Genomic DNA, 12,884 nt, shown 5'->3' with positions numbered 1-12,884 from the left:
GGAAGTAGTGCTTGAGCTTCTTGGCCGCCATGTACACGCCGTAAGTGACCTTCTGGTAGTGGGGGTAGTTCTGCTTCGACTGGGAGAGCACTTCGCTAAGGTAATAGACCGGGCGCTGAACCAGCTGCTCCCTGCCATCTTCTTTGCGCTCCACCACCAGGACGACGCTAACCACTCGATTGGTGGCAGCGATGTACAACATCATCGGCTCCATTGAAGCCGGCGTTGCGAGGATTGGCGCGGTTGAGAGCATGCGCTTCAAGTCACGGAAGGCCTCATCCGCCTGTGGTGACCAGACGAACTTGTCCGACATTTCTTCAGCAATTGGTACAGGGGCAGTGCCTTCTCCCCCAGCCAGCTGACGAAGCGGCTCAAGGAGGCCAGGCAGCCAGTGAATTTCTGGACGTCCTTGAGGCACTGCGGCAGTTCCATCTTCTCTAGGGCACTGATTTTCTCCGGGTTGGCTTCGATCCCTCGCTGAGAGACGAGGTAGCCAAGGAGTTGGCCGGACGGCACGCCGAATGTGCACTTGGCCGGGTTGAGCTTCATCCGGAATCTTCGCAGATTGGTGAAGGTTTCTCTCAAGTCATCAAGGAGGGTAGTCGTCTCCTTGGTCTTTACAACGACATCATCCACATATGCGTGAACGTTTCTGCCGATTTGATCCTGCAAGAATTTTTGCATGCACCTTTGGTAGGTGGCGCCTGCGTTTTTCAAGCCGAACGGCATAGTCGTGTAGCAATAAGCCCCATACGGGGTAATAAACGAAGTCTTTATTTGATCATCCGGATTCAAAGGAATCTGGTGGTAGCCTGAATAGACATCTAGAAAAGACAACAGTTCACAGCCGGCAGTCGAGTCTATGACTTGATCTATGCGCGGCAGGGGGAAGGGGTCCTTCGGGCACGCCTTGTTCAGGCTGGTGTAGTCGATACACATGCGCCAGGAGACGTTCTTCTTCAGGACCAGGACCGGGTTCGCCAACCAGTCCGGGTGCAGCACTTCCATGATGAAGCCGGCTGCCAGCAGCCGGGCGATTTCTTCACCGATGGCCTTCCTTCTTTCTTCGGCGAAGCGCCTGAGAGGCTGCTTCACCGGCTTGGCTTTAGGCCGGACGTGGAGGTGGTGCTCAGCCAACTCCCTCGGCACACCCGGCATGTCTCTTGGAGTCCATGCGAAGATGTCCCGATTCTCACGGAGGAAGCTGGTGAGCTCGCTTTCCTATTTCTTGCTCAAGACGGCACTGATGGTGACGTACTTGTCCGGCTGCGCCGGGTCCAGCAGGATCTTCTTGGTGTTGTCGGCCGGCTGGAAGTGAGTCGTCCCAGCCGGGTTGCCTGCAGCCGGCATGTCCGTCTGCGCGGCCTTGGCCAAGGTGACAGCGTCGTGGATGAGCTGCTTCTCGGTGGCGATGACCAGCGTCTGGGCCATCTTGGAGCTCTGCGTGGCGCAGTCCATGGAGCGGCGATAGTCGCCAGCTATGGTGATGACCCCTTTAGGGCCAGGCAGCTTCATCTTCAGGTACCCATAATGGGGCACCGCCATGAACTTGGTCAGGGCCGGCCTGCCCAGGAGCGTGTGGTAGGGACTGACGAGGTCCACCACCTCGAACTCGATTCTCTCGGTGCGGAAGTGATCCGGCTTCCCGAACATCACCTCCAGCGTAATCCGGCCGATCGGCTGGCAGCAGTGGCCCGGCACGATGCCATGGAAGACGGTGGGGGTGGGACGTAGCTCGGCTTCTTGGATGCCTAGCTTGCGGGCGGTGTCGCGGTAGAGGATGTTGATGCTGCTGCCGCCATCGATGAGGACGCGCGAGAAGCGCACGCTGCGCCGGGTCGTGCCAATGGTGGGGTCGAGGACCATGGCGTAGCTGCCCGGCTTCGGAAGGACAGCCGGTGTGTCGCGGCGATCAAAAGTGATGGCCTGCTGTGACCAGTTTAGGTACTGGGGGACCGGCGGTATGACCGCGTTGACCTCAAGGGAACGGCTCTGCTGGCTCATCTTGTCCTCGGGCTCGGAGGTGAAGATGATGTAGGTAGCATCTTCGGCCAGGTATCGGCCATGGTGCACTTGGTTAGCCTCGTGGTGCTCGAGGTTGGTGTTCCCTGCGCCGGCTTGGCCACCCGGCCCGCCGGCTGGAGGGGGCGTGGGTGGAGGCAGGAGGGGTTCACCGCTGGTCAGCCGCTTCATGAAGTGGCAGTCGCGGGTGGTGTGGTTGGAGAGGTTCTTGCCGCTGTGGTACTTGCACGGCGAGTCGAGCATTTGCTCGAAGGTGTACTTCGACTTCCATTGCCGGTCTTGCTTTTGGCGGCGGCTGCCGCCTGCCGCGTTGTCCGACACGGCTGCCACGTGGGCGGAGCCGTACCGGCGGTCCGGCTGGTCGCTGTGCCGCTTGCCGCGGTAGTTGTCCCGCCGGCTGCCATGAGAGGCGCCCTCTGCCGGCTTGTGCTCGGCCGACTTGTGGTGGTCCCGCCTGGAGGGAGTCGGCGCTGGTTCAGCCGGCGCCTTGCCGGCTTCTTCAGCCAGCACGTACTTGTCAGCGATGGCCATGAGGGAGGCCATGGACTTGGGCTCGCTGCGGCGCAGCTTGTGCCACAGCATGGTGTTGGGCCGGCAGCCGCCCATGAAGAAGCTGATGGCCTGGATCTCGTGCACGCCCTCGCAGGAGTTGCGCGTCTCGCACCAGCGCGTCAGGTACGCGCGACCCGTCTCGTCCGGGCCCTGCTTGCACATCTCTAGCTGCTGGGGGCGACCCGGCCGGCGGTAGGTGCCGGTGAAGTTGCTGATGAAGGCCTCCTCGAAATCAAGCCAGCCGTTGATGCTGCTGGCTGGTAAGTTGTTGAGCCAGGTGCGGGCGGAGCCGACTAGCATCAGGGGGGAATACCGCACCGCCCAGCGCGTATTGCCTCTGGAGATGCCGACTGCGGTGGAGTAGTCCAGCAGCGAGTCCTCCGGCTTGGCGGTGCCGTCGTACTTGGGCGTGTCGCGGGGGAGCTGGAAGCCGTCGATCATGGGCTCATTGGTGATGCGGGGCCCGAAGCACTTGGGGCAAGCCGGCCCCTCTTCTTCCGCGATGCGGGATTCGACCAGCCGGTCAAGGCGGCCCCTGGCGTCGGTGGGCTCGATGCGGGGGCCCAGCCGGGAACGTGCCGGCTGGCGGGTGCCGGTTGGCTCTGGAGCCGGCCGGTGCTGGCGCCTTGGCGCCGCCTGCTCGGAGTCATGCTCCTGGTTCCGGCTTGGTGGTGGCCGGCTGCGGCCGCTGTGGCCGCTGTCCAGCCGGCTTGTCCGGCTTGAACCTGCGTCCGTGGCGCGGGAGTCTTTGCGCCGGCTTGGCGCGGGCGAGGAGGACTCGGCCGTGTCCCTGTGGGGGTCCTTGCTGTTGCCTGCAGCAGCGCGGACGTGAGGAAATTTGGGAGCACCATACCTGGGGTCCTTGGTCTGCTCAGCCGCAGCCCGGCACAGGTCAGCTACGCGCTGTGTCTGGCGGCGTAGCTCTTCTCCCTCGAGGAGGCTTAGCTCCTTGGCAGCGGCTTCGGCTGCGAGGATGTTCTTGTCGGGGGTGTTGTAGACGGGTAGCTCCAAGGATGGAGCCGGCGCTTCCGCGCCGTCGCGCTCGATCTCGGCGCCTAGGCTGCCTCCTCGCCGGCGGATCATGCCGGCTCGGCTGGGGTTGTTGCCGCCTGGCGTGAAGCCATGGGCGTGGTCGTACTCGCGCTGGGTGATTGCCAGCTGGCGCTTGGCAGTGGCCAGCTCGTCGGCCTGCTGGAGGAGGAGCTGGCGATGCGCCTCCAGGTCCGCCTCGACGGTGGTGGCGTCGGCGCCTGCGGTGAGCGGAGAGCTCAGCTTTGCCCGGACTTCGTCCAGCCGGGATGGTGGCGGCGGCGCCTTTGGGCCCGAGCCGGATGCGTTGGGGTCGACGTTGCGCTCCAAGTTGGGGCCGCGAACGCGAGTGGACTTGGTGGGGGGCTCCTCGCCAGCCATCATGACTTGCACGACGGCGGGGCTGGCGGGAACGCTGCTGGCGCCGGCTCGCGGAGGAGGGCTTGCGCAGCGCAGCACCTGCCGCGGGTAGCGCGGCGGTGCGATGGTGGCGACGTAGACGCCGTGGCCGCCGAAGGAGATGACGCTACCGCTGGCTGGGAAAGGCCGGTCGGCGAAGCAGCCAGCGTTGTCGCTGACGCGGTCGAGGGAGCCGAATCTCCAGATCAAGCCTGAAGCGACTCGCTCGCCGGTGCTGATGGTGAGGCCCGTCCGGATGAAGACACCGGCCGAGGACGCTGAAGGCCCCATGGTGGGCGCCAAATGTCGTGGTATCGTCACGGCATATGCCATAGGGTGGCTAAAGAGAGTGGTTCCTAGATGATCTCACGGCGGTATCCGGATGCGGGTATGGGGACGAGCGACACGGCGACGTACCCAGGTTCGAGGCCCTCCGATGGAGGTAACACCTCTACTCCTGCTATGAGTGTATAAGATGATCACACAGTACAATGGTGCTCCTAGAGCTGTGTCCGGCTTGCCCTGTGAGGCTAAGGAAGACGATGGTCTCTCTCACAGGGCAACGCTAAGGGTGGAATGAAGTGAGAATGATCGATCCCCTGCACGAGAGGGGGTAGTGCGGCTTATATAGACGCCGACACTTTACATAAAAGACCCTATAGTCTACTGGCCGGCTTGGCCGGCTCAGGCTTCCGCTCCTTCCCGAGGCGTTGACGTCAGTAGCCGTTGAGACCTCATGGCCTGTCCCATCCGGCTGCCTGAGTCAGCGGTATGGAGAGGAAGCGTCCCTGTCGCCATCATGCCCTATAGTCGGTACGGATCGACGTACGCCATGATGGCCTGTCCGGCGCGTGGCACTATTGATCCACAGTGCCCCGCGCTTTACGGGAGATGAGGTCAGCGTGGACCTGCGAACCCGAACCACCTACCCAGTTCCTTCTAGTGCAAGACTCGCCAGCCTCGAGTCGGTCTGAGGTACAAACCCCCAGTCGGATATGGCTTGTAGAAGCCGGCCCAGCCACAGCACTGACGGCCGTAGCCAGGCCGACTAGGACTTAGAGCCAGCCGGCTTCCGGACCAGCCGGCCACGGCTCCAGACGGCTGCTCCTCAGCCGGCCTTTGCCGCGAGCCGGCCAGTGGCCAGCCGGCTGCTCCGCGTCCATTGCCCTACCCGGGGTCTTCCCCCCGACACTGCATGACACATTTTCGAACAACAAAACTTGTGTGGCCCATGGGTGGACCCAAACCAAATGTTGAGTGGGATAGTTCTAGTGAAAATTCCAATTTTTTTGCAACTTTTCCTTCAAATGTAAACAAATAGCAGTGAAATTTCAAAAATTAAGTGGGGGCTACTGACCCCACTCAGCTATACATGGGTTCACCGCTGGTTTGGCCTGTACTCGTGATTTTGCAGGCTGCGGTTTGAAGGGTCTGCTTGAGATGCTCTTACCCATAAATGGAAATGCTTTTTTTTAATATAGATCAATAGGGAGGACCCCTCCCCAGTTCCATTGATAACATCAACGAAACCAAAAGCATTTCTATTACCCATAAATGGAAATGCTTCATCCTCGCCAAGACAATGTGTCAGCTTCGCCCTCTCCGCTGATTTCTATTACCCTCTCCTCCCATAAATAGATGTTTTAGATTTATTAAAATTTTAAAAACACCTATTTATGCATAAAGGTCGTATAATATATGTATGTAAAGACCAACAAAATTATAAAATTCAGAAAGAGACATATCTACGATTTTCAATTTTCCAATCTAGATAACTGAAATGAAAGTCAATGGCATAAAATTTTAACTGAAGGCATGTCCGAAACATCAACTGTTGTGATATGTAGGGAGTAGACTGGACAAATTGAATTTGAATATGTACGACTAGCAACAGATGAATAATGCGACGTCCCAACGGATCAGATGGTCAGATAGATGCTTGGTCAACCAGGTTGTGATTGGAGCAAGAGATGAAGACGATGATCGAGCCGGCATGAGGGTGAAAGGCTGGCGGAGGGGAGGAGGCGGAAGGATCGAGCTACATGACGGAGATCTTTGTCCAATTACACCACCTCGCAATGCCATTAGATATCAACAATTTGAATGCTGAAGTGATCAGTGCTTGACCCGATCGCGACTGATTCAAACTAAACCTTGCCCGTCGTACCGGGCGGCCGGCCGACGACTTGACCCCGGCCGCCCTGCGTCCCACGCTGACTGAGATCGTGCCATCGGTCAGTCCATCATCCATCACGCATTCACGGCATGAAGTGGACTCTCGCCCCCACCCCCGCCCCGATTTCAACCCTTTATCAGTCTTTAGTGTTAGTCTTGATACCTCGTGTGGAACAGTTAAGATGTAGGGTTTGCCTACGTCTCAGGTAACTGAGATTTTCTTAAGTCTCAGTCACCTCAGAAAAGTGCAACTGCAGTTCAAAAAAATATGCAACTGGAACGAATTGCACTTTTCTGGTAGAAATGTGCAATTGCACTTTTCAACCAGAAATGTGTAACTCATGTACATTTTTCTGGGTGACTGAGACTTACGAATTGGGGATGCCTATGTCACTCAGTCACCTGAGATTTAGCAAAACCGTAAGATGTATGGGTATCTCTAGATCCCCGGTGTATTCTAGATACCAAATATGTTCGAGTTGGATTGGGAATATAAAATCGGACGCACCGCCTTTCTTGTTCATTTGGATCGACAACAGATCCAGCAGCTCGACACATTTTTTCTTCCATAAATTTTATTTATAGAACTTAATTTACATAGGTAAAAAGAGAAAAAAAATACAAAATATATTAAAAACATGCCTCCAACATGTGGGCAGCGGCAATCCTCAAGGCCTCTTCCTCGGAGATCCCCGACATGTGGGCAGCGGCGTAGTGCGGCTGGTAGACGAGGATGGCGAGCCTCGGTGCCTCCTCTTCGTCCAGTCCTTCAGCATGGCGGAACTGGATCCTCTAACGTTGGGAAGGCAAGTCAGCTAAGCTACAGCTGTCAGTTAGTGTAAAACGAAGAAGCAAAGTCAGAGGATTGTAGCCAAAACACTGTTTCACTATACTGTAGCAAATTACTGTACATGGTTACTGTGCATACAAATCTTCTAAACTAAAAAAAGTCGCTTATAATTTTGATTGTAAGCAATTATAGTACATGGATATCACACATATATTTTTTGCAAGTTAGTTTAGATCAAAATAATCCTAATCATGTGAATGTGAAGAAGGAAAGTTAGAGGGGTGTAGCATACCTGACTTCCCTCCTCACCGTCAGAGGATCCAGTTACCAGCATGGCAGGGAACTGGTCATGCGTGCCCTCCTCCTTGGCCTTCTGCACCAAATAGGCGAGGTAGCAAACGTAATGGTTGGTGTTGTCCCGAGTTTGCTTGTGTAGGACGTCATCGCTGACGAAGACATCCTCTTCGAGCGTTAGCGGCTCGTGCGCTACTCCATCTTCACGTCTAGTGCAAGAGGAGGGCTGTAGAAAATCTCGTCGTCGTCGAGGAACCCAGAGTGTCACCTTAGATCAAACTCGATGTGGCCAAACGTGACCCACAACGGCAAGTTCACACCAAATGCGAGTCAGCGAGCAAGTCAAGAGGCATTAGGCCGCGCCGTCGATTGATCTCCCGGCGCCACTCCCGACCCTGCCACGGTTGTGGCCGGTCACTCTGAGTCGGGCCGCATGGTTAGAGAGTTTTACCTATTTCTTATCTGTGCCAACTGAAATGGATATATTTAGTGAGTTTATGTCGTGCCGATGCCTTAAGTGGGCCAAGACTGGGTACCCTCCACCTTTTTATATTTTAAAAATAAACTAAACTTTTTAGATGCATCAGTATTTTAGTTTATGTTTTTGCCAAAAAAAAAAAGGAAAGGTACCTAATATTGAGCCACTTCCATGTACACGGAAAAGTCGAGTTTGTTGGAAAATCAGACGGCACTCGTGGTCTCGTGCTATCATGCCAACCGGTCTACGTGAACCAGGAAGTGACGTGGGATCCACGCTTCGGGTTGGCACTTGGCAGACTGGACAGTTATCATCGCGTGGCGTGTTGCGTCGTCTAGATATGGCCACCGCCGATAAATACAGCGGTGCGCAGGGCAGTTCCCCTCTATTTCTTGTCCCGTTCCGGCGTACAAAGACACCGGTTCCACGCGCGTCGCCTGCCGAACCACCGGAGCCATGTACCCGAAGCCGGACGACGCGGCCGCCCTGTACCCGAGGCAGGAGTCCGCCCCGGCGACGGGCATCCCGATGAGCGGCGCGGGCCGCTCCGGCGGCGTCGGGCCCAACGCGCCCAACGCGTACTACCACCAGCAGGCGGCGCCGACGGCGGCCGCGTTCGCCATGCAGGCGCCGCCGCTGGCGGCGTGGTCGACGGGGCTTTGCGACTGCTTCGACGACTGCAGCAACTGCTGCGTGACGTGCCTGTGCCCCTGCATCACGTTCGGGCAGGTGGCGGAGATCATCGACCGCGGCTCGACGTCGTGCGGCGCCAGCGGCGCGCTCTACGCGCTCATCATGCTGCTCACCGGCTGCCAGTGCGTCTACTCCTGCTTCTACCGCGCCAAGATGCGCGCGCAGTACGGCCTGCAGGAGGCGCCCTGCGCCGACTGCTGCATCCACTGGTGCTGCGAGCCATGCGCGCTCTGCCAGGAGTACCGCGAGCTCAAGAAGAGGGGATTCGACATGAACCTCGGTAAGATCTGACACCTACCACCGCCCCTTGCATCTCCATGGCTGTATCCTAGTAGTATATCTTTGTGCTAACTAGGGTTGGCGTTGGTTGATCGATCTTTGCAGGATGGCACGCCAACATGGAGAGGCAGGGGCGCTCCCCGGCGACCATGCCACCCCTTATGCACCCAGGGATGACCCGTTGATCCATCACTATATGCTGTCCAACGGCGACGGGGTGAATCGGAAGTAATTTCACTACAGAAACCAGTGTCGAACTTTAGGAATTACCGCTTTATTTATTAATAATGCGTGCATATGCATGCTTTGCAAAACTGTTGCTCGGCCGATTGAGAAATATCCATAGTCGTTCGAACAAAACTGTCTCGAATTCTGCGGATTCCCCATTGTTGCGTCTTCACATAGGTTATTGCACCACAAGCAGCGCCGGCTCTATATTTTCTGTGGCCTTTGGGCAAGCTGATGAAAGTGGCCCCTAAAACTAATATGTATGTCCGTATATACAAATATATGTGTCTAGTTTTACTAGCAAAATATTAAAATTAACATTCATCGATGCATTCATAGTATGAGTTTCTATAAATAATGACAGGAAGACAAAAGGAGTAGCAAAATATAAGTAGTAGTATTTCTTGCTAGTTTTATTACTCCATCAACAATAATGCTTCAGTGCTTCACAAAAAAACTTCTTCGAGCATTTCTTGATGCAAAATCATTGAGGACCACTTCAAGATCGATGTTGTCCAAGATATCCTTCTCAATACAACATGTAGCCAAGCCATTCAATCTGTCTTGCAACATAGTTGACCTCAAACAATTCTTTAGTAGTTTCAGTTTAGAGAATCTTCTTTCAGCTGACGCTACGGTCACAGGTATAGTTAAGAGGATCCGATAAGCAACTGATACATTCGGGTAGCAATCTACCGCTGTAACGAACTGAAGAATCTTTGGCGCTGACATCAAATCATTTGGCAAAGTTACTTGCGATACTTTTAGCTCAGAGAAAAAATCATCAAGGTCAACATCATGCGACTCTTCATGAGTAAAAGTTTTTGCAAAATCAGTGCAAGATTTCCGTAGACTACTCTCATCCAAGGACTTCAGCTTCTTTAAGTTGAATAAGAATCCAAACACCTTTTCAAACTCCTTTAGCTGCACAAATTGATCATTCAATGAAGCAATTGCCGTGTCTACAACGACAAGAAAGTAGGTAACCTTGAAGGATTCAGTAGCTGATAGTTGTAGTTCATCATCTTCATCATTTATTTCATCAAAATGCTTCTTCCTTTTACTTCGTTCCATGTGTTCATGTTTGTCAAGTGCTCAGAACTACTCTCATGTGCTTTGAGTCTTCCACTCAGACGCTTCCAGTCGCTCATACCATTAGACGCTAGCGAAGATCTGCTGTGACTTGATTTGAACAACTTGCAGCAAAAACAATAAACTTTGTCCACCTATTTGGAGTAAACCAACCACTTTCTGTCGGTAACCTCAGAATTAGCTAAATTTCTGGAGTAGTAAGCATATGAAAAATGTCTGCCAAGGTCATCCTCACGGAATTCGAGACCCAATTCTCTCACAGGCCCCTTTTCAATTAATATATCCCTTTTGCAATTGTCAAGATTATCCCATGTTCTAGGATCATATAGAGATAACAGAGAATGATCTTGTTCATCACCATTCCGGGCATCAGGCGAAGGCTGCAAATTATCCTCCTCCGCACTATCATCATTAACATCAACATCAAGATCTGCATTTAAATTCAACAAAATATAGTTAGTATGTTACATACATACTTATGCAAAAAATTGATGCTAGTTAGTGACTTACTGTCATCCAAGGGCTGTTCATCGACCACATGGTCTGCACTTAAACTTTGATCATCATCTTGTTCGGGGTCAGATTCTTGCCTTTGATTATCGCCATGGACATCAACACTAGTTGTTGCTGAAAAATACTTATTTATAGCACCTCTTTGTGATTCAATAAGTTGATTCGCTCGCTTTTTTTCGTTCCTTTTTGTAGCACCAGATTTATGTTTCCGCTTCGGCATTGGAAAACTTATTGTTTACACGGATGACGGATCAACAGATGACTCCAGAAAAACACAATTTTCAATCTATAAAAAAGGCAGAGCATAATACCTTAGTTGCATGCAGTTAGGGCGTGTTTGGTGACTCCAGGGCGTCTCAGGCGGCGGGCGCTGTGATGCTGTCCTCTGGGCATTGGCGACCTGCTGACTGCAGGGAAGTCCTTGGCGGGCCGGCGAGGCAGAGCGACAGAGCGAGAGAAGAGACCAGCGCCTCGAAGAGACGAGAGGGAGGCGCAGGAAGGCGATGCGTCCAGGGAAGCGACTGATGCGTTCGCCGATCCGCCGATGGAAAACGAGGCGTCGTTTCGTGAGTCGTGACTTCCGTAGTTCCTTCCGTGCTTGGACTGGACGTTTTCTTCTTTCCTTCTTTCCCTCCGGCTGGGCTTTTGGTCTTTCTCTAAAAAAAATCCCAATAGCAATGTATACTGTACTATATACAAAGAAAATATATGTGCTGATGGGCCCCCCAAGATGGTGGCCCATGGGCGTTGCCCATGGTCGCCTATAGCCAGAGCCGGCCCTGACCACAAGTACAAGAACTTGCACTCTATGTGCATTTTCATACAAAATCTTGCAAAGTGTGTTCAGGTGGTACAAGAACTTGTCCTGGATGTGCACCGTTGGTACAAGTGGTGCCTGGAGTTGCCACGCATTCTTGGTCCACCGTCAAAGCATTTTTTGCAGAGAAGTCCTTATAGAAATCAAGATTTCGCGCGCGACCAGAAGCTCTGTTCCCCTCTCGTCTCCACTCGTCTCGTTCCCCTCTCCTCTCCTTATAGAAAACGAGGACGGTCACGAGATGTACCGTAGTGCGGAGGTTCCTCGCGCCACTCTCGCCGGCGAGGATCGTCCACCATATCCGCTGCCGCCGCCCATGAACTCGCCTTCGTCGTCGCCACCCATGAACAAGAGAAAGGAAGGGACGTCCCGTTCCGTGATTTCTCCGGTGGTTATACAGAGATGACCGAGGACTTGTGCGCAATTATCCTTTTTCTTCAACGGTGCAATGAAAACCCTTCTCTTCCGCCTGGAAACTGCCATGTGTCACCACCACATTGAATTGTATGAGCTGTTGACATCTAGAACAAGTTCTTGTACCACCTGAACACATTTTGCAAGATTTTGTATGAAAAATGTACATAGAGTGCAAATTCTTGTACTTGTGGTGCAATTACCTCGTCTTCACAACTATAGCCGTGTGCTGAAATTGAATGCGTGCCCAGGTCCCCCGCTGCACCACTTTCTTGCATATGGAGAGCGGTCATCACCTTCTTCTCCCAACATCACAAAGGTTCAGAGATTTTTTTGAACCTGATGACAACATCATCTCACGTACATCAGCAACGGCTCCGTCAACAAGAGATAGATCTGGGTGCATAATTGGTCGATAACCTCCATCATCTGGTCCTTGAAGATCAGTTTACATCTCTTCAAAGGAACCAAGACTAGCCTCCACACCAGCAAGATATTAATCCACGGATGGCCATTAAAAATCATGCCATTTCTATTTTCCATAAGCTCCGGAGAATAACATACACTACAGAATTCAGGATAACATGTTTTTTTTATCAGCAATGCAAAATCTACCAACAGAAAAATACTTGTCTCCAATGTTTACATTAAAAAAAACCCAGCAACTACTGGCCATGTTTTTTTGCTACAGTGCAGTGGAAAAGAGATGGTGAATAGATTCCTTTTCAGCGCAAATCATGCAATCTTTGTTTATTCAAGTATTTTTTTTTATCTCTAGTCATAAGCTTCTTATGTGCAAAAGGATACAACTGGAATGAAAATAGGTGTAACCCCTCCATAATTAATTATAGAGTAGAAATATGAAACGGAGTATTTTCCTTTATTATCAAATTGCCAAATGAACATACCATTTATGGTTCACAGAAGGAGAAAAATCCTCCTAAAAGCGAGTTTTAATCGGTATCGTCCTAGACCCGCTTGAAAGTTTTGCTTCGCTCATTACAAATAGCATAAAGATCAAAAAGTTGAACAACAAGAGACAAAGTGCCCACCCACGTATCCTCCCAGAATCTAGTTTTACCCCATTTCCTATTTTCCATCTATATCGA

At 52.8% G+C, this 12,884-nt stretch overlaps 2 protein-coding genes across 2 annotated transcripts; one reads left to right on the top strand and one right to left on the bottom strand.

Annotated features, from left to right (window-relative positions):
* Nucleotides 1-8,114: 8,114 nt before the first annotated feature.
* Nucleotides 8,115-9,071, top strand: LOC127326431 (cell number regulator 2). Its single transcript, XM_051353288.2, has 2 exons — nt 8,115-8,712; nt 8,817-9,071. The coding sequence occupies exons 1-2, from the start codon at nt 8,196-8,198 to the stop codon at nt 8,894-8,896; spliced, it is 597 nt and encodes a 198-aa protein (XP_051209248.1). The 5' UTR covers nt 8,115-8,195; the 3' UTR covers nt 8,897-9,071.
* A 306-nt stretch (nt 9,072-9,377) lies between these two features.
* LOC127326532 (uncharacterized) lies at nt 9,378-10,013 on the bottom strand. The gene has a single exon (XM_051353378.1). The coding sequence runs from the start codon at nt 10,011-10,013 to the stop codon at nt 9,378-9,380; it is 636 nt and encodes a 211-aa protein (XP_051209338.1).
* Between the last annotated feature and the right edge of the window lie 2,871 nt (nt 10,014-12,884).

This window comes from Lolium perenne, chromosome 6 (assembly GCF_019359855.2).
Source record: "Lolium perenne isolate Kyuss_39 chromosome 6, Kyuss_2.0, whole genome shotgun sequence".
Lineage (NCBI taxonomy): Eukaryota > Viridiplantae > Streptophyta > Magnoliopsida > Poales > Poaceae > Lolium > Lolium perenne.
The sequence above is the reverse complement of the archived record's forward strand: the minus strand, read 5'-3'. Positions and strand labels throughout refer to the sequence as shown.